This window comes from Hemitrygon akajei, chromosome 8 (assembly GCF_048418815.1).
Source record: "Hemitrygon akajei chromosome 8, sHemAka1.3, whole genome shotgun sequence".
NCBI classification, from domain to species: Eukaryota; Metazoa; Chordata; class Chondrichthyes; order Myliobatiformes; family Dasyatidae; genus Hemitrygon; species Hemitrygon akajei.
The window spans coordinates 35,385,846-35,408,252 of record NC_133131.1 but is presented as its reverse complement, the minus strand read 5'-3'; the positions used below and the strand labels follow the sequence as shown (position 1 = coordinate 35,408,252).

The 22,407-nt window shown below is 42.1% G+C and overlaps 1 protein-coding gene across 2 annotated transcripts in view; it reads left to right on the top strand.

Annotated features, from left to right (window-relative positions):
• Positions 1–1,566: 1,566 nt before the first annotated feature.
• The window catches only part of LOC140731789 (myeloperoxidase-like), an 85,525-nt gene continuing 64,684 nt past the window's right edge, over positions 1,567–22,407 (top strand). For both annotated transcript variants that reach the window (XM_073053592.1, XM_073053593.1), the window contains exons 1-2: positions 1,567–1,681; positions 8,127–8,200. In XM_073053592.1, the coding sequence (XP_072909693.1) occupies positions 8,128–8,200 (73 nt within the window). In that variant the 5' untranslated portion in view covers positions 1,567–1,681; position 8,127. The remainder of the gene's footprint in view (positions 1,682–8,126; positions 8,201–22,407) is intronic.

Here is a 22,407-nt window from a genome sequence, read left to right as displayed (position 1 = left end):
GTCCTCCATTTTTCAGTACATAGAGGTTCAGCAGCTGTGTTTTGTCTCTGTAGGTCACGGTCACTTTAATTTTACCTTTGGGACACAGTTTCTGTCCTGTGTAAGTCTCTAGTAGTAGTTTAGTTCATTTCAGAGGTATGTGAGAAGACAGTCATTTGTAGTCATGTACAGAGATCACTGTTAAATTGAGCCTGTGTCCAACTCCATTTTCAGTCTCACGCCTGCCACTTGTGGAGTGATCCTTATTACTCTTCGATCATCTGTCTCTTTCACGCTGTGAAGTTGCAGACAAGAAAATTCACTTTTCTCTGAGTCATTTTCATCAGAATTGCTTTCTTCCATTTTGTGTACATTGTTGTGTTTTCCTTTCTGGGGTTTCTTGGTTCTCTGTATTTTGTCCTTTTCTGCAGTTTACTAGCTTTGCATACTCTGCCAATGTGGCCCAGTTTGCCACAGTTTCTGCATTCTTTGTCTTTAAACCAATAGTCATCAGGGTCATGTGACATGTTCCCACAATGGTAACCTTTCTTTCCTTCATTTCTGTTCCATGACATTTTATTCGTAGCATATCCCAGAGATTTTTGTTGTATCTCTGAAGCACCCCGTGCTGCTGATTACATAACACCTTTGACAATGTTTGATATGCTAAGTGACATCCATCTGGTCTGCCAGTTGTACTCAACTTGCAATGGTGCAAATAAGTTAACCATATTACCTGGTTTGATGCAAGCCAATTAACACAACCCCATTGTCTTAACATTTGGCTCTTGCATATGCAATCTCTTAGTCTGTGGAGTAGCCTGTGCTTTAACTTCAATTTACTGCTTCTAATTTATAAAAAAAAAACTGAAGGCTAATTGCAAGCTTCCTGAACTTATTTACACATAGAATAAGAACTGAAGACAGGTTCTTGTTTAACTTAGTATCTGCTATATTTACATAACTCCAGAATACTCCCTAACACCATCACAGAACTGTTCATACAACCTGTGGAGTCACTTTCAAGGACTCTTCATCTCATGTTCTGGAAATTTATTGTTATTTTATTTATTATTATTTCTTTTGGTTTCTTTTGTATTTGCATAGTTTGTTACCTTTTGCATATTGGTTGCTTGTCCATCCTGTTGAGTGTAGTCTTTCATTAATTCTATTATGTTTCTTGGCTTTACTGAGTATGCCCACAAGAAAATGAATCTCAGCATTGTATATGGTGACATATAGGTACTTTGATGATAAATTTTACTTCGACTTTGATTAGACAAAGGAGTGAACGGTTACAAATGATCGGCAGGAAAGTAGAGCATACAAACAGATTAGGCACAATAGACTAACAGGTTTGAGGGTTTGAATACCCTGCACCCAGCTATCTGTGTTGATACTTCACTTCCAATACAAAGGCATTTGTATTTATTGCTTCTCAACCTGTGAGCAATTCATGGCTGGATTCCAACTCTTCTGGTGTGAAAAATGTTGGACTTACGCAATACAAGTTGCTGCCCACCAGCCCAAGTGTTTTACTTATCTTTGCACCCTACGTAGGAAATTCTTTACTGATACCTTGATTCAAAAGGTCAATTTTCACACACACTGACTCAATACCATATAAATTAAGATCAGAATTCCCAACTGTTTGAGCCTCCAGATCAGGAAGGTTGTAGGAGAGACTTGATGGTGGTCAAAGGTAGGTAAATTAGCTTCAACAAGTTATATTATTAAGAGTTCCATGAAAAGCTGCTATCTATCTGAACCCTTAATCCTGATCTCAGTACTGAATTGCTTGGTTTGTAATATAATGTTTGTAATGTTATTATCATAACCAACATCAAATATTTCTTAGCTTGATCCACAAAATTCATAGTACATTATTTTTATAACACATTTCTCATGACCAAAATTAATACTGATTTTGTTTGAACAAAATCCAACAAGCTTTTCGCTGAGAAAATCTTTCTTTAACAACTGAAGGGTCAGCTCTGTGGCACAGCAAGTAAACCTAGCAGCCGGGGTTCAGTGCTGAACTCTGGTCCTGTCTGTGAGGAGTTTGTGTGTTCTGTGCCAGGTTGCTAGGGTTCACCAGTTTCCTCCCATATCGCTGCATGCTGGTGAATTAATGGAACACTCCAAATTGCCGCTCGAGTAAGGAGAAAGTAGTAAACTTTGGGTGTGTGGGGCGGCGGGGTGGTGGGGGGTGGTTAGTGGGAATATGGGACAGAATCGGCACAGGATTAGTGTAAAAGGGTGGTTGAAAGCCAATGCTGACTTGATGGCTAAAGGACCTGTTTTGTTGTATTTCACCCTGTGAATCTATGAAATTTGCTTTGCAAGTTAGATGTTTTATTTGGTAGAGAAATAAACTGTAATTTTTGTTTTCTTACTGTTGTATATTTAGTATTTCAGTAGAATTTGATTAATGTTGTAAATATATTGTTTGATTAAGCATTCTTGATTGTTTAAAAATTCATTATGGGTTTTATGTTAAAAATAAGTGAATTGCAAATAATAGTACCATGCCATACTTGCAAGAATCACTTAAAGTAAAAACAAACATTCACAAGTCATCTCCCAGTTCCCTTGTTTTCCTTTCAATTGGCTTTTATGTTTTGAAGTTGCAAAATATAACAGTAGTGACAAGTAAGTTTCAAATGAACCCGAAACAACTACCTATCTGTTGAAGAACAGTGAGACATTTGAGTTTTTAAAAAGTGCGGCAAGAAACAGTCAAATAAAAAAGCAGCATAGCTCATGAGTATTTAGAAAAGGAGAGAGAGAGACGATCGAGTTTTTTAAAAAAAGGCAGAAAACAGACAAAGTCACTGATTCATAATCATAAATTATGATGATAATCATAAATAAAGAAAAAAGCAGAAATGGGTGGCTATGTTATAAAGATAGACACATTTAATCAAATAAAAGGTAACTGAAATACGTATATTGAACAAATTGAGCAGTATTTTGAAGCAAATGAAATCGCCAACAAGAAGCAAGTGCCGATTTTGCTGAGTGCATTGGAGTTAAAATTTGCATAGAAGTTTTACTGCTCCAACCAAACCAGTCAAAATGTGGTTTGCTGATATCTTGAAAGTAAAGCAGGAACATTTAGAACTGAAAGTATTGTTGATTGCAGAATGCTTTAGGTTTCATAAGCAGAATCAAAAGGAAGGGAACATTTCAGTGCATGTGGCTGAATCGAAGAAATTGAGCTTTGTCATTTCAATAATGGGCTAAGTGATACACTGAGAATCATTTGGTTTGTGAAATCTTACAAGAAAGCATTCAAAAATGTCTCCTAACTCAAGCACAACTTACATTTAAAAGAACAGTTGGAATAGGTGTGTGAAATGGAAACAGCAGAGAGAGAGACGCAATTCAATTGCTCAGGAATAAAAGAGAGTGTGAACAAAATTGCAACATCTACATAGAAGCTGGTCTGACCAAACAAATTGTATTACTTTTGTGGCAGGGGATCACATACACCAGACCAATGCAGATTTAAATGTGAAAATTGCAGAAAAAGCAACAAAGAACACAACCAAAGACCGTGTCAGGCAGACAAAATAAATGGACTGCACAAGGAAGAGAAAAAGATAAAAAGTCGAGTTGCAGTTTCAAAAAGTGAACTAATCTGCCAAATGAGCTTGAATAGCACTTCAAAGATACTGAATGAATCTTGCAGATATCCAGCTAAGTACTTTTACTGGAGAAAAGTTAACTCCTATGGGAATGACATTTGTAACAGTGAAGTAAAACAACCAACAAGCCACATTGGGCTAGTATGTAGTAAAAACAAAATGGCCCACTTTGTGTGGTCATGAATGGCTGAAACAACTCGAGCTTGATTGGAGATGCATCCACCATTTGCATGCCACTGTCAGGAACGCGGCCGGATGGACCCAAATGCAGGACGCAGACACTGAATACTAGGGGGAGGGCAGGATGGGGATGCCATGGCATTTAAGGGTAGAGCTGGGGTTCAGGTAGATAAAGTGTCAGGCAGGCAGAGCGGAGCGGGCTCTCGGAGTTCGGGCAGGCGGAGCGGAGTGGGCTCCCGGAGTCCGGGTAGGCGGAGCAGAGTGGGCTCCCAGAGTTCAGGCAGGCAGAGCGGAGTGGGCTCCTGGAGTCCAGGTAGGCAGAGCGGAGCGGACTCCCGGAGTTCGAGTTCAGGCAGACAGGTCCTCAGGGTTCAGGCAGGCAGACAGGTCTAGGTGGCTAGATAGGCTAGCGGGGAACCATCCCTGGGCGGGCCGCATATGTCCCGGGTAGGGCCGCCTCCCAGGTGGAAACACTGGAGGCCTGGGCACGACGCGGACCCATAGGCGGGTGCGGGGTACAATCCCAGGGTTCGGGCGGAAGAGGAGGACGGGGCAGAACCCCCGCTGGGCAGCGGCAGACCGGCCGGGCCTGCCCGACGGAGGCAAGGGGTAGGAACGGGCAGAACCACGCCAGGCAGCGGCAGACCAGCCGGGCCTGCCCGACGGAGGCAAGGGGTAGGAACGGGCATAGGTCCAGGGTGACCAACACAACAGTCATGATAACAGGAAAATCGGAAAATGGCCGGCAGACAGCGCGACCGCGTGAACAACACAAATGGGCAGAGAAGCGGGACCAGCACATGGGAAGAAAGGTGGGGGAGAGGACCAACCTGGCAGGACTGGTACGGGGCAGAGAAGCATGATGAGGAGTAGATCTGAGCCCGGGCAGGATAACAGAATGCAGAGAAGAGTTCGGAGCCGGCGGAGAAACAGGAAACAGAACAAAACGACCACCCGCCTGGTCCCAGTCCCAAGGCCCCTTATAAACACCTGCAGCTCAATGAGTCACAGATGTGCCTCTTTGAGCCAGGAGGGTCCTAACTAGATCATGGGTGACGGGAGGGACAACTGCAGGACCCGGAGTCCAGAGCCCTCGGACCGGATCGAGACCCGGAACGCGAATTATGGACCGGACCGGACCCTGACAGCCACATCCCCTGCAACAGAGTCAACTGAGGGTGAATTAAGGAAGATAGAAAAATAGAAACATAAAAAAACTACAGCACAATACAGGCACTTCAGCCCAGAATGCTGTGCTGAATATGTACTTACAGGTACTTTAGAAATTACCTAAGGTTACCCATAGCCCTCTATTTATCTGAGCTCCATGTACCTGTCCAGGAGTCTCTTAAAAGACTCTATTGTATCCACCTCCACCACCATCGCCGGCAGCCCATTCCACACACTCACCACTCTGCGTAAAACACTTACCCCTGACATCTCCTCTGTACCTGCTTCCAAGCACCTTAAAGCTGTGCCCTATCATGGTAGCCATTTCAGCCCTGGGAAAAAGCCTCTGACTATCCACATGATCAATGCCTCTCATCATCTTATACTCCTCTATCAGGTCATCTCTCATCTTCCGTCGCTCCAAGGAGAAAAGGCCAAGTTCACTTAATCTATTCTTGTAAGACATGCTCCCCAATCCAGGCAACATCCTTGTAAATCTCCTCTGCACCCTTTCCATAGTTTCCACATCCTTCCTGTAGTAAGGCGACCAGAACAGAGCACAGTACTCAAAGTGGGGTCTGATCAGGGTCCTTTATATCTCACAGCTCTTATACTCAATCCCATGGTAGATGAAGATCAATGTACCAAATGCCTTCTTAACCACAGAGTCAACCTGCACAGCAGCTTTGAGTGTCCTATGGACTCAGACTCCAAGATCCCTCTGATCCTCCATTCTGCCAAGAGTCTTACCATTAATACTATATTCTGCCATCATATTTGACCTACCAAAATGAACCACCTCACACTTGTCTGGGTTGAACTCCATCTGCCACTTCTCAGCCTAGTTTTGCATCCTATCGATGTTTTGCTGTAACATCTGACAGCCCTCCACTCTATCCACATGACAAAGCCATTCTGCATCTGCACTCTGGCAGAACGCTTTGGACCAGGTTCTGGAAGGCTACACAGGCACTCAGTCATCTCCAAAAGCTCGAGGCAGAGTTAGAAAGATTAGAAGATTAGTTCAGAGCACAATGTGTCAACAGTGTATTCTTTAAACCAAGCGACACTGTGATCACACCATAAAACACAAGGATTACACAAGCGTACTGAGAAAATTCAAACAGTAGTGGATGCTCCAAGGTCAAAGAACATGCCACCGTTGTGGTCCTTTTTAATATTCATCAATTACCAAGGATTCAAAGTACATTTATTATCAAAATAGGTTTGCAGCATACGACCCTGAGGTTTGTCTTCCCCACAGACAGCAGTGAAACAAAGAACTATGGAACCCGTTCAAAGAAAAAAAATCACCTAACACCCCACCCCCTCTCATGTGCAAAAGAAAACAAGTCATGCAAATAGCAACAACAACAATAAAAGAGCAAAACACACAAAGTCAAAAGGCATATTTCAGTTCAGCTCAGTATTCATTATCCGCAGGTTGCTCTGATTCAAAATCGCCCAAATTAGCAACAAAAAAGGGAGTGACCAGAAAACTGGAAACACATCATAATGTGGATTAAAGTCTGATCCACAAACCACATTAATTAAACCTTGCCCCAGAACCTAAGATTGTTTCACATCCTCAAATCTCACCTGCCAGACGAGTGACACCCCTTTTCAGGAAATACATTATCCTACAAGAGTAAGAAAGCCTCCATAGCAATTAAATATTTAGGCATGAATAGGACAATTTAAAATTACTGAGGATATCTGTATAAGTAGTTGTATTATATTGTATACTTTGTATATGGTTGAGATGAATTCTATATTGGGTTGAAGTTTATGAGGAGTGTCATCACAAGAAAATAAAGCGTCAGAAATAGGAACAATTTTGTTTGATTTATCCGAGCTAAATGAGATATTAAATGCACCATATAAACACTCAGCAGCTCCTCGTTTGGCAATGGTGCCTTTTGCTGTAAATAACTGTCTCTCATTTGAAAATTCATTAATGTATTTTTTAATCAACTTTGGTGCATGATCACTAGATCTAAAACTGTGCCATGGCACACTGGCTTACAAGCAAACTGTTTCCAGTTTGCATAATGCTAGAAACATAGAAAACATACAGCACAATACAGGCCCTTCGGCCCACAAAGCTGTACCGAACACATCCCTACCTTAGAACTACCTAGGCTTTACCCATAGCCCTATATTTTTCTAAGCTCCATGTAGCCATCCAGGAGTCTCTTAAAAGACCCTGTCATTTCCGCCTCCACCACTGCCGCTGGCAGCCCATTCCACGCACTCACCACTCTCTGCGTAATAAAAAGATAGTGAATAATTTTTGTTTTATAAAGAATAGTGAGTTCCACACATATTTAGTTCAGCTATATCACTTCCACTGCCATGAAAAATTGATGTCGCTTCCGTACATTCAACAAACATTTGCAGTGTATCGATAAATGTTTGCAGTGGTCATCTTTAACTGGTGTCAAGTATGACATGTATATTGGAAACTGCAGATGCTGGACTGTGAAATGTAAAACAAACTACTGGAGGAACTCAGCAAGTTAGGCAGCATCTATGGAGGGAAACAGACAATATACATGTAAATGCACAATGTAACATTGTCTGCCACTATTAAAAGTGCAAATAGATTCCTTCCTAGGTGCATTGCAGAACTAGCTACCCAAGAACACTGCACTTTTGTTTCAGAAGCAACTGTTTGGCAAGTCAGATTATGCTTTATTGTGAAATAACATAGACATTAGGTTTCAGCATATGTGGACAAGCAAACAGGTTTTAAGAAAAAGTTGGGACACACATATTACTGTATAGCTTAATTATGGACTATCCCATTAATGAAGAAATGTACAGTCAGTCTATTCTCTACATGGTACACCCCTGGCTATGACAGACTATGAATTAAGAATCAGAATTATCAGAATCAGGTTTATTATCACCGGTATATGTCTTGAAATTTGTAAAACTGAGTTACAGTAAATATTTGTATATGTATAAAATTAAATAAGTGGTGTAAAAACAGAAACAAAAAAATCATGAGGTGGTGTTCATGGGTTCAATGACCATTCAGAATTCAAAAATTTAGTGCAATATTTTAAATTATTAATCAATTTGATTGTTCATCCAGGATCTATCATTAGCTGTACCCTATTAAGAATACTTTATTTCTTTCAGAATGATGTCTCTTTGCGTCCTGCGGGTGTACTTTGTTGTGTTCATCCTTGTTGTAATGGATGGACTTCCAACAGGTAAGAAACTGAACACAATACAGAAATGTTGAAGGCAGTCAAGTTCTTTGAATATGTGAGTAAAAGAATGCAACAAGTACGTGGTTTGAATTCATCATATGGAAATTCTTAACTAAGTTGTTAGAAATAAAAATTAGGCAAGTATTACAAAATAAATCTTTAAATAAGGCATTAGTTGATGAGCAGGGAATGGTGCTGGGATAAATGGGAAGTAAGTGAGATGAGATCCATGTATTGAATTAGTGATGTGAAACAGATTCTCTTCACAAAGTCAACAAGTATAGAAAGCTCTATGAGGAACTTATGGTTTAATTTTTACATAGAAAATTGGGCATCTAGCTCCACTGTTCACCAGCCTTAATTCTCCTGTCCTCCCCTCAAATCCTTTGATTCATTCAAAGTCTATTTATCTCAGTCTGAACACAAACAGTAACCGAGCTCAACCCTTTGGTGTAGAGAAGACCAAAAGTTCACAACCTTCTGAATGAGAAAAAAATTGTAATTTTTGTCTTAAGCTGCCTATCCCTATTTTGAATTTGTTACCTCTAGTTCCACACGAGTGAGCTCATATACGCATTGAGCGTTATTGCAGGAAAGCAGCAGCCATCATCAGGAACCGCTTCCACCCAGGCCGTGCTCCCTTCTCGCTGCTGCCATCAGGAAGAAGGTACAGGAGCCTCATGGCTCACACCACCAGGTTCAGGAACTGTTAATACCCCTTAACCATCAGGCTCCTGAACCAGAGAGGATAACTTCACTCCATTTGCCCCATCATTGAAATGTTCCTGCAGCCTATGGGCTCACTTTCAAGAACACTTCATCTTACATTCTCAATATTTATTGCTTATTTAGTTATTATTATAATTTCTTTTCTTTTTGTATTTACACAGTTTTTTGTCTAATGCACACCAGTTGCCTACCCTGTTGGGTGTGCTCTCTCATGGATTCTATTATCGTTTTTGGATTTATTGAGTATGCCTGCAAAAAAAAATCTCAGAGTTTTACATGGTGACACAAATGTACCTTGATAATAAATTTACCTTGAACTGAACTTTCCAGTCTCCTCATTTAGGAATAATATTCTCCCCTGAACTTGCAGAATAAATTCTTCATCATTACTTTTGCTCTTTACCCCATCGACCAATTTAATGATTTTCTATATTTCCTGAAGATACTTCATCCTAAATTCTCAGAACAGAGACCTGCTCAAAGTCTTATCAAATGACGGACCTTCCATCCCAGGAACCAACCTTTTTAACCTTCAATGCACTTCCTTCAAATCAAGCCTGTTCTATTCTAAGAATAGAAATCAAATCTATTCACAATATTCCAGGTATAATCCTGGAACAACCTAATATGCAGCACAGTGTTGGCCTTATAGGCAGCACAGTGTTGACCCTATAGGCAGGATGGTGTTGACCCTATAGGCAGCGCGGTGTTGACCCTATAGGCAGCGCGGTGTTGACCCTATGGGCAGGATGGTGTTGACCCTATAGGCAGCGCGGTGTTGACCCTATGGGCAGGATGGTGTTGACCCTATAGGCAGCGCGGTGTTGACCCTATGGGCAGGATGGTGTTGACCCCCTTACAGTCAGAAACAGGTGAATTGATCATAGGGAACAAGGACATGGCAGACCAATTGAATAACTACTTTGGTTCTGTCTTCACTAAGGAGGACATAAATAATCTTCCGGAAATAGTAAGGGACCGAGGGTCTAGTGAGGTGGAGGAACTGAGGGAAATACATGTTAGTAGGGAAGTGGTGTTAGGTAAATTGAAGGGATTAAAGGCAGATAAATCCCCAGGGCCAGATGGTCTGCATCCCAGAGTGCTTAAGGAAGTAGCCCAAGAAACAGTGGATGCATTAGTGATAATTTTTCAAAACTCCTTAGATTCTGGATTAGTTCCTGAGGATTGGAGGGTGGCTAATGTAACCCCACTTTTTAAAAAAGGAGGGAGAGATAAACAGGGGAATTATAGACCAGTGAGTCTGACATCGGTGGTGGGGAAAATGCTAGAGTCAGTTATCAAAGATGTGATAACAGCACATTTGGAAAGAGGTGAAATCATCGGACAAAGTCAGCATGGATTTGTGAAAAGAAAATCATGTCTGACGAATCTTATAGAATTTTTTGAAGATGTAACTAGTAGAGTGGATAGGGGAGAGCCAGTGGATGTGGTATATTTAGATTTTCAAAAGGCTTTTGACAAGGTCCCACACAGGAGATTAGTGTTCAAACTTAAAGCACACGGTATTGGGGGTATGGTATTGATGTGGATAGAGAATTGGTTGGCAGACAGGAAGCAAAGAGTGGGAGTAAACGGGACCTTTTCAGAATGGCAGACAGTGACTAGTGGGGTACCTCAAGGCTCAGTGCTGGGACCCCAGTTGTTTACAATATATATTAATGATTTAGACGAGGGAATTAAATGCAGCATCTCCAAGTTTGTGGATGACACGAAGCTGTTAGCTGTGAGGAGGATGCTAATAGGATGCATGGTGACATGGATAGGTTAGGTGAGTGGGCAAATTCATGGCAGATGCAATTGAATGTGGATAAATGTGGGTTATCCACTTTGGTTGCAAGAACAGGAAAACAGATTATTATCTGAATGGTGGCCGATTAGGAAAAGGGGAGGTGCAACGAGACCTGGGTGTCATTGTACACCAGTCATTGAAGGTGGGCATGCAGGTACAGCAGGCGTTGAAAAAGGCAAATGGTATGTTGGCATACATAGCAAAAGGATTTGAGTACAGGAGCAGGGAGGTTCTACTGCAGTTGTACAAGGCCTTGGTGAGACCGCACCTAGAGTATTGTGTGCAGTTTTGGTCCCCTAATCTGAGGAAAGACATTCTTGCCATAGAGGGAGTACAAAGAAGGTTCACCAGATTGATTCCTGGGATGGCAGGACTTTCATATGAAGAAAGACTGGATCGACTAGGCTTATACTCACTGGAATTTAGAAGATTGAGGGGGGATCTTATTGAAACGTATAAAATTCTAAAGGGATTGGACAGGCTAGATGCAGGAAGATTGTTTCCGATGTTGGGTAAGTCCAGAACGAGGGGTCACAGTTTAAGGATAAGGGGAAGCCTTTTAGGATCGAGATGAGGAAAAACTTCTTCACACAGAGGGTGGTGAATCTGTGGAATTCTCTGCCACAGGAAACAGTTGAGGCTGGTTCATTGGCTATATTTAAGAGGAAGTTAGATATAGCCCTTGTGGCTAAAGGGATCAGGGGGTATGGAGAGAAAGCATGTACAGGGTTCTGAGTTGGATGATCAGCCATGATCATACTGAATGGCGGTGCAGGCTCGAAGGGCCGAATGGCCTACTCCTGCTCCTATTTTCTATGTTTCTACAGGGAGCCCAGTGTTCACCCTATAGGCAGCACGGTGTTGCCGCTGTAGGCTCATAGAACTGCTGCCTCACGGCGCTGGTGAGCTGGATTTGATCCTGATCTCAGCTGACTGTGGAGTTTTGCATGTTCTTCCCATGACCGTAAAGGGCTCTGGGCACTCCAGTTTCCACCCAGGTCCCAAGGATGTGCAGATTAGTGGATCAATTGGCCATTGTAAATTACTGCTGGTATGTTTCTGAGAGGTAGAACCTGGAAATAGAGGTGTGTGGAGACTGACCGATATGAATCAGGTTAGCTGAGGGGCAGGTTTCTGTATTGCACGACTTTCTGTTATTTTATAACTGCACTAAGATTTACTCTTATGCTGAAATCACCTGAAAATAAAGGGGATTATACCATTGATCTTGACAACTGCCTGCTGCAACTGCAGGTTAGCTTTCAATGCTTTGTGTATTGTATGGTCCCAAGTCCGTTTGAAACTCAATGCTTTTCAACTCTCACCATTTAAAAAGTATTCTATATTTGTTTTTCTAATCTCCTGTTTTTCGTAATTCAATTCTATCTGCTATGTTGTTGCCACCCCAGTCAGCATGTATACCTCCTCCCAGTGACTCTTTGATTCTTCATAATTACCACATCCACAGTTTAATGCTTCATGTGGTCAATAATTTGGTTTATCTGGAAGATAAATATAATTTATTCAATCTGAAAAAACCTAAAAAGTAAACTGGCTTGGTTTTGCATGACAATTACTGAAACTAAAGTAAGTGAATGATTCATACTACCAGGTGAACACAAGAAAAACGGAAGTTTTCTCAGTAAACAGATAATGAAGTTAGCTGAGGACAGGAATACCGGTGAATAGATTTCACTTCTCCATAATAACTCAGCAAAATTAAATTGTTCAACATTTGTGGGTGAAATGAACATCCAATTCAGTCCTATATAGTCCAATCTATTTGCCGGTCAGTGATAGTTATGCCTTCAGTTGTGTAGACACAAAGAAGAGATCTTCCAGAACAAGCTGTCCCGTATTCCTCCCCCTGACCTTCTTTTCCTCCTTTTTACCGCATGTTCAAATTGCACAAAATCTCCCTTCCTCTCCCTCCCCATCCGTTTCACTCTGCCTCCTCCTCCAGCTGCCTATCACCTCTCTCATGATTCTGCCTTCTTCTACTACCCATAGTGCTTTCCCCTTACATTCCTTCTTCACCTTTCCTGCCTATCCCCTCCCTGATTCCCCTCCCCCACCCCTTGATCTTTCTCTTACTGGTTTTTCATCTGGCACCTACCAGCCTTCTCCTTCCCACCTTCTTTATAGGGCCCCTGTTCAGTCTCCCTCTTCAGTCCTGACGAAGGGTCTTGGCCCAAAACATTGACTGTTCATTTCCATGGATGCTGCCCGACCTGCTGAGTTCTTCCAGCGTGTTGTACGTGTTGCACAAAATCTCTGTTATTCCGGTAGTACTGGGCTACGTGGTACCAGTAGCAAGGCAAGGCCTTGACCTGACTAGAACAGCCCCGGGTCTTCTCTTGGTTTTTCTCTCACGATGGACTGCCCAGTCCTTTTTTTTCTGTTTAGAATAGTGGGGATTTTTTTCTCTCTTTTCTTTTATATAAAAATTTCTAATAGTCCTTCCTTTCGTCATAAATTGATAAGAGGAGAATAATACATTCAATATCAAATTTATACTTTGTAGATCAACACAATGTGTGATTCTGATATTGTTTATTTTACGTTCTTTATGTACTGCTATTGACAAATATACCAGAGATATTCTGCTCCTATTTGTATACACACTTTTTTAAAAAACCAATAAAAAGATTGAAAAAGTAAAGAAAGGAATAGCCCCAGGGTATTTTCCTTGAAAAGCCCCAGGGTATTTTTCAACATTAAGAGCATTCTATAAATTTCTTCAATGAAGAGGAAGTATTGATTCAAAATTCCCCAGTCCAAATTGTTTCCAATTTATAGCAATGACGTGATTTCAGGCATCCATTCACATTAGTTATATTTCAAAGTTTGAAGAAACAGCTAAACTGAAGTGACAGCACAGATATCATATAATGTGTTTGAAAAACAGTGGTAGTGGTAAATTCTGATAAGTACACTCAGTGTCTGGCCACTGATTGTATGTTCATGGTTTTCTGCAGCTGTAGCCACTTCAAGGTTCTTCTGCACACCACTGTTGTAATATGTGGTTACTTGAGTTAGAGTTGCCTTCCTGTCGGCTTGACTATTCTCCTCTGCCCTCTTTCATTAACGAGGCATTTTTGCCCACATATCTGCCACTCACTGATTTTTTTTTTTGTTTTCGCACTATCCTCGCTAAACTCTAGATACTGTTGTGCATGAAAATCAGCAGATCAACAGTTTCTGAGATATTCAAACCACCCTGTTTGGCACGAACAGTCATTCCACAGTCAAAGTCACTTAGATCACATTTCTTCCCCATTCTGATATTTGGTCAAAAGAACAACTGAATCTCTTACCACATCCCCATGCCTTTAAGCATTGACTTGCTGCCACATGATTGGATGATTAGATATTTGCATTAACCAGTAGGTGTACAGGTTAAGTACGTGGCCACTGGGTTTGAAAGGTACTGCATGAAGAGAAGAAACACAGACAATATTCAACAAGACAATATAACCACGAATACCGTCAAGATATTGTTAAAAGACTCTTGGACTGTTAGATTCATACTCAACCAATGCAGAAGCACAAATACCAAAGAATATTATTCTGCAGTAGTAGATGTTGTAATGGTTATGCAATCTATCCTGTCGTAGTTCGACCAAGGTAAGATTCCCCTCATCACATCAATGGAAATCAAAGTTAAATGACACCATGCGCTGGTCAGTTATATACCTCGTTTGCTATGTCTATTTTAGCCTTTGAGAAACACCAGTGATCAAAGTGCAAGGTGATTCAGATGTTCCAACACATACTGGAATCATCATTTTATTTATTTGATCAAGGCTCATTTCAGTAAAGGAAGATCACACCTAATGTCATGTGATAGAACTTACGTTTGTGAGTTCCACATCTGACCAGTGCACATCCAAGTATTCAAGACAATGCTGCAGTGAATAGTGACAAAGTTTTTTGATAGACCAGAGCTTGGGATAAGTAGATTTCATTCTTATTTGTCTCATTTCAGTTTTAAATTCATGAATGTTTTCATGTGAATCTAATTGTGAAATTCTGCAAAAAATAACTTATGCAGTAGATTTTTATTGATCTGTTATGATAACATGACACCACTCCCCACCTGTCCACCTCACTATCCCCAGTAAAAAATGATTTAAAGAAGGACATCCAAAAATTAAACCATATAAACCATGTAACAATTACAGCATGGAAACAGGCCATCTCGGCCCTTCTAGTCCGTGCCGAACACTTACTCTCACCTGATTTGTATCAGACATCCACATCCAGAAGGCTGTTTCTGACACCTCCCTCCCTTTTCTTGACCTCTCTGTCTCCATTTCTGGAGATGAACTGTCTGCAGGTATCTTTTATAAACCTATCAATTTCCACTGTTATCTTGAACATAGAACATAGAACAGTACAGCACAGTACAGGCCCTTTGGCCCACAAGGTTGTGCCAACCCTCAAACCCTGCCTCCCATATAACCCCCCACCTTAAATTCCTCCATATACCTGTCTAGTAGTCTCTTAAACTTCACTAGTGTATCTGCCTCCACCACTGACTCAGGCAGTGCATTCCATGCACCAACCACTCCCTGAGTGAAAAACCTTCCTCTAATATCCCCCTTGAATTTCCCTCTCCTTACCTTAAAGCCATGCCCTCTTGTACTGAGCAGTGGTGCCCTGGGGAAGAGGCGCTGGCTGTCCACTCGGTCTATTCCTCTTAATATCTTGTACACCTCTATCATGTCTCCTCTCATCCTCCTTCTCTCCAAAGAGTAAAGCCCTAGCTCCCTTAATATCTGATCATAATCCATAATCTCTAAACCAGGCAGCATCTTGGTAAATCTCCTCTGTACCCTTTCCAATGCTCTCATATCCTTCCTATAGTGAGGCAACCAGAACTGGACACAGTACTCCAAGTGTGGCCTAACTAGAGTTTTATAGAGCTGCATCATTACATCACATCTCTTAAACTCTATCCCTCGACTTATGAAAGCTAACACCCCATAAGCTTTCTTAACTACCCTATCTACCTGTGAGGCAACTTTCGGGGATCTGTGGACATGTACCCCCAGATCCCTCTGCTCCTCCACACTACCAAGTATCCTGCCATTTACTTTATACTCTGCCTTAGAGTTTGTCCTTCCAAAGTGTACCACCTCACACTTCTCCGGGTTGAACTCCATCTGCCACTTCTCAGCCCACCTCTGCATCCTATCAATGTCTCTCTGCAATCTTTGACAATCCTCTACACTATCTACAACACCACCAGCCTTTGTGTCATCTGCAAACTTGCCAACCCACCCTTCTACCCCCACATACAGGTCGTTAATAAAAATCATGAAAAGTAGAGGTCCCAGAACAGATCCTTGTGGGACACCACTAGTCACAACCCTCCAATCCGAATGTACTTCCCCCACCACGACCCTCTGCCTTCTGCAGGTAAGCCAATTCTGAATCCACCTGGCCAAACTTCCCTGGATCCCATGCCTTCTGACTTTCTGAATAAGCCTACCGTGTGGAACCGTGTTGAGTATAGCTCTTCCCACTCTAGTTCCTGTAAAAATGCTATTCCCTGTTCCTTTGCCTCTGTTCCCAGGATGTGGATTTCTTTTTCAGGACATCAGAGATGTCCTCCTTCTTGAAAGAACAGGGTTTCTCAACTTCCAATGTTGATACTGCCCTCATCTGCATCTCCTCCATTTTCCGAACATCCACACTCACCCCATCTTCCCACTGCCTTAACAGTGATAGAGTTACTCTTGACCTTACCTACCACCCCATGAGTCTCTGCATCCACCACATCATCCTCTGCTTCTTCTGCCATCTCCAAAGGGATCCTACAACTAAACATATTTTTACCTCCACCACCTTCTCTACTTTCCGCAGGAATTGCTCCCTTCGTAATTCCCTTGTCCATTCATCCCTCCCCACTAATCTCCTTCCTGGCACTTATCTCTACAGTTGTCTAAGTACTACACCTGCCCATCCACCTCCAATCATGGCCCCAAACTGTCCTTCCAGGTGAGGTAGCACTTCACCAGCAAATCTGGTGGTGTCTATTGTGTCCCGTGCTCCCAATGTGGCCTCTTCTACATTGGTGAGACCCATCATAAACTAGGGGACCATTTCATTGAGCACCTCAGCTCCATCCACCAAAAGCAGAACTTCAATGTGGCCAAACATTTTAATTCCAATTCCCATTCTCATTCTGACCTCCGTCCATGACCTCCACTTGTGCCTTGAAGAGGCCACCCTCAGTGTGGAGGAGCAACACCTGATATTCCATCTGGGTAGCCTCCAACCTGATGGCATAAATATCAATTTCTCCTTCCAGTAAAAATATTTCCTCCTCCTCCCCTCCTACTTTATTCCATACTCTGGTGTTTTACCTCTTCTCACCTGCCTATCACTTTTCCCAGGGTCTCCTCCTCCTTCCCTTTCTCGTCTGGTCCACTCTTCTCTCCTATCAGATTCCATACTATCCAGCCCTTTACCTTTCTCACCCACTTGGCTTCACCTATCATCTTCCAGCCAGCCTTCCTCCCCTCCCCCTACCTTTTCATTAAGGTGTCATCCCCTTGCCTTTTCGGTCCTGAAGAAGGGTCTTGGCTAGAAACGTAGACTGCTTATTCACTTCCATAGATGCTGCCTGACCTGTGAGCCCCTCCAGCATTTTGTGTGTATAGCATGTATAATGCCATCACACGCCAGTGATTCTCACCACAAGCAAATTTCTGATACTGCCGAACTGAAGCTCAGCTCTGTGGTTAAAACTAAATGTTTAAGACGCATTAGGGATCAGTCATTAAGTAACAGAAATGATTACTCATTCACCTTATCTCCACTATTTAAAATCATTTAATGCATTCAGGTGAGTTCTTAATTCATTTCTTCTGGGTGTTTTGCTTTGAATTGCTTGGAGCTTTTTTTGTGTTGCTGAAATTTACAGGGAGTGTTGAGTTTGGCTTGAATTCAAAACCACAGTAGGAATCAATTGCTCCTAGGTGTCCAGTAAATACTTTAGAAATCATTCTTCTTGGATTGCAACATGACTGAGTGAACATAAGGCAAGAAGAACAGAACGTCCTGGTAGAACAGAAGGGAGGAGGGTGGGATGGATGCCATATCTGTCAAGAATTTTTACAGAACCATTAACTTGGCAGAACTCAGTAGCAATGTTGTGAATGAGATTCACCAAGGTCTGCAGACATTGAGAATAATGAGCTCCTCTGCATCAAGATGTCTTGGGAATGGTTTATAATGTCTTCTGCTTACCAGAGATTCCCAGACACTGTTGAATTAAGAAGGCTCAGGCATCAAACTCAGAGGTAGCTTCAATAAAATCCTCAGTGTCCATTTGGTCTGGCAGCCTTCCGTGCCACAAAAGACTGAACAGACCCAAAATTCTGACAGCGGACATAATGCCCTTAATCTCCAGGAGTCTGTTATGACATCTGCATTTGATGCTCTATGGGAGATGAGAGAGTTGAAACTGGATGAGAAACTCGTGTCCATAAACAATGGGATTTCATTCTGCCATATGGCCCACACAGACCAGCCAGTGAGTGTACAAATAGATGGCACAGACATAACACAGATATCTGATGTGCTTGAACTATTTTGCCACCTAGGCGGCTCAGAGAGACATTGCAGACCTCAACAGAATGATTTCAAGATTTGTAGCAGCATGCCATATGCTCCAAAACATTGTAGCCGTTAAGGTTCAGGCCTTGGTACTAGGTGTGTGGCAATGGTTGCAGAGCAGGGTGAGGAAGAGCATTTTGGCCATTGGTTTCCTCTCTAGGCATGGAGCTCAGAGAGCTTTAAGAAAACAAGCTGGGCCCTCTGCATTTGGACTAGGTGAAGGGTAGAGTGAACAGAAGTGGAGATACAAGATGCTAGCACTGAATAGTAACATTCAGCCCATGCCAAGGCTGATTCCTGGTTTGTGACGTTCGTTATAAATTTGGCATTAATTCAGTAAGAGGATTTGTCAACACACAAACACCTAGCAACGATAAAGGAAAAGGAATGTCCTGCGGTTATTTTTGAATAAGTTCTGTTCATGGAACGGCATGATCTTATCAAACCACTGAGCAGTATTGTGCAATCACTAAATTACGGCATGCACAACCCAGAATCTGGATTAACAATCGGGGATCCAAATTCAAATCCCACCATGGCAGCTTTGGCACTTAAATTCAGTTAATAATCTGAAATTTAGGTAAGTATAGCAATGATGACTACAAAGTATTATTATGCTGTTAAAGCAACCCACACAAAATGCTGAAGGAACTCAGCAGGTCAAGCAGCATCTATGGAAAAAGTACAGTAGACGTTTTGGTCCAAGACCCTTCAGCAGGACTGGAGAGAAAAAGATGAGGAGCAGATTTTAAAGGTGGGGGAGGGGAGAGAGAAACACAAGCTCTCACCCCATCCTCCCGCCACCCTACCAGCTATAGGGTTCCTCTTGTTTTCACCTCCCACCCTACCAGCCTCCGCATCCAGTACATAATTCTCCAGAACTTCTGCCATCTCCAATGGGATCCCACCACCGAGCCCATCTTTCTGCTTTCCACAGGGATATCTCCCTATGCGACTCCCATGTCTATTCGTCCCTCCCCACTGATCTCCCTCCTGGCACTTATCCTTGCAAGTGGAACAGATGCTACACCTGCCCCTACACTTCCTCCCTCAGTACCATTTAGGGCCACAAATAGTCCTTCCAGGGGAGGTGACTCTTCACCTGTCAGTCTGTTGGGATCATAGACTGTGCCCAGTGCTCCCTGTGTGGCCTCCTGTATATCGGTGAGACCCGATGCAGACTGGGAGACTGCTTCACCGAGCACCTAGGTTCCATTTACCAGAAGAAATGGGATCTCCCAGGTGGCCACCCACTTTAATTCCACTTTGCATTCCCATTCTGATATGTCAATCCATGGCCTCCTCTTACTGTTGCAATGAAGCCACACTCAGGTTCGAGGAACAACACCTTAAATTCCATTTGGGTAGGCTCCAACCTGATGGTATGAACATCGATTTCTCGAACTTCCGGTAATGCCCCCCTCCCCTTCACCATTTCCCATCCCCTTTTCCCTCTCTCACATCATCTCCTTGCCTGCCCATTGCCTCCTTCTGGTGCTCTTCCACCCTTTTCTTTTCCGTGGCCTTCTGTTCTCTCCTATCATATTCCCTCTTCTCCAGCCTTGTATCTCTTTCACTAATCAACTTCCCAGCTCTTTACCTCATCCCTCCCCCTCCTGGCTTCACCTTTCACATGTACTTTTTTCCATAGATCCTGCCTGGACTTCTCTGTTTCTCCAACATCTTGCATGCGTTGCTTGGATTTCCAGCATCTGTAGATTTTCCCTTGTTTGTGATTATGCTGTTAAAGCCAATATTGTCTCTCAGGATGAAAATCTGCCTTTCTTACCTGGTCATATCTACATATGATACATATTGATGACTCTTTAAATAGCTGAACAACTAGCAATGAGAGATGACCAATAAATGCTGGTTTTGTTGGTAACAACCAGACCTCAAATAACAAATACATTATGAAACATGCTCTGGACATTGGTTCAGAACCTCCATTAAATTCAGCAGGAGGAGGAAAAGAGAGGGACGATGCTTTTATAAAAAGTGTGTTGTCGACTGCCTCTATTCTGGAAGCAAGGTCAAAGAAAAATCCTTTATGAAGTTGCAGGAGGCAAAACTTGTGCACTCAGGGTAAGCTCATAATTATCATTGCCTCATTCTTGATGTTCCACACTAAACATGTGTAGAACGAAGATCATTTACCAACCTGTCCCCACTGCACAATGTTACATCTGACAATAATTAACCATCATACAGACCCTGGAAATATCACTCCCTTGTTATCTCCCTGGAGTCATCTCTCAGCAATGGCAACTTCAAATTATGGGAGAGAAACTTGTTGCTGCAAAATTCTCCAACTCCACTGGTAGTTTAAGCAAACTAACAACATTATACTCCCTCTTGAGAAAACCCCGGCATTCTGCCCAGACATCTCTAAAGGCCATGCCAGACAAACAGATACCTGACACCAGTAACTGAAATAAACACCTTACTTCACCTCACCAAGAGAATGCAGGAAGGACTGAGTAAATGCCTCAAACACTTAACAGCTTCATTAGCTTGAGGTAGAGCTTGGCCTGAGACTTTCCAAAGCAGTATTTAGGAAACAAGTAAAAACTGAAAAATGGAAATCAAAACCAAAACTGCAGAGACTGGAAATCTGAAATAAAAATATAAAATGTTACAAATGTGTACTCAACATGTCAAACAGCTTTTGCTGAAGGAAAGCAGTGTTAATGTTCAAGATTGATTTGAATGAACTGAAAGCAGGGATATTATATTGAACTACACACACAACCCATGCATCTGACCAATTGAGAAACTTCTGCCCCATTTTTATTCTGCTGCACAAACAATGCTCTGAATGTGCTTCCTTTCTGCAGCCATCTGGCCCCTGTCTTCATAATCCCAATGGATTTCTTGAGTTTTGGGAGCCATTAACATTAGGCTGCCAAGTGTAATTTGGGAACTGAAAAAAAAATACATTAGATAATCCAATGTCATAAAATAACCCCTTGTGTATGTTGATCAGATTAAGTGTTGCGTCTTGTTCTTTTAAATCATAACTAGCCCTTCTCTGCTTCCAATCAGATTACTCCTTTTCTTCATGGGGGGAATTAATATTAGTACTTTACAGTTGTAGCTTAAGGCCTGCCTGAATCCAGTGTTGGGAGAATTGTCCCTCATCAATAGTGTCATCTTCATTTTTCTAAAGTGTTCACTATTCATTTACGTATGAGAAAATAAAGTAAATTGCATTTTTTAAAATTCAGTGTCAGGTAATAATGTTTGTAATCTGATAACTAAGATTAGATTTGTACTTCTGCAAAATCTTAAGTGCACTGGGGATTGAGGAAAAGGGAGATGGAGTGGATGGAACAGAGAGGGGTTGCAAGAGCAGGATAATGACTTGAAAAAGGATGGGGCTTTTTGATTTTACAAGACTGGCTTCTGACTGGATTTGTCCTTTATGAAGCTAGTTTAAAACTGAAACCCCGCTGGTTTCCTTGTCTGCAAAAGTCTAGGGAATACACCCTCCGGTCCCTTCAAACCCAAGAGATTAAGACAGCTCTCCCACCCCATACCCTGGTTTGTGTGGGATGCTGTGTAATTTGCTAACCTGTTCCAACTCAATGCCAAGAAACAACAGAGAGTGCACTGCATATAATTAAAGGAATTATATTTATGAATCTTAACTAAAGAGTTAGTAAAGAAAAGAAAGAAAAAAAACCAAAAAGAGACCATAATAATTAAACAGTCAAGTGTGCACAAGTTGGAGCTCAACTCTTCATATTCACCTATCCTCAGTCAAGCTCGGTACCTGGCTCCATCAAATCACGGTCCGCCACTGTGTCAAATCCTACGACTGGTTCTCTCCAGCATCTTCTCTCTTCATCTCCTGCAAAACAATAAAAAAACAAGACCAACCTTAGTGTCCCTCACAAAACCTCTCCCCCAGTGTTCTCTCGAACCTTCTCCCAGTTCACTATCCTAATTAGATGACCCACATTCCACAGAATCCCTTATCTTCAGCGATAACCCAGACAGACTAAGAGCAGAACAGACTGCTCTTACAGAAATACTA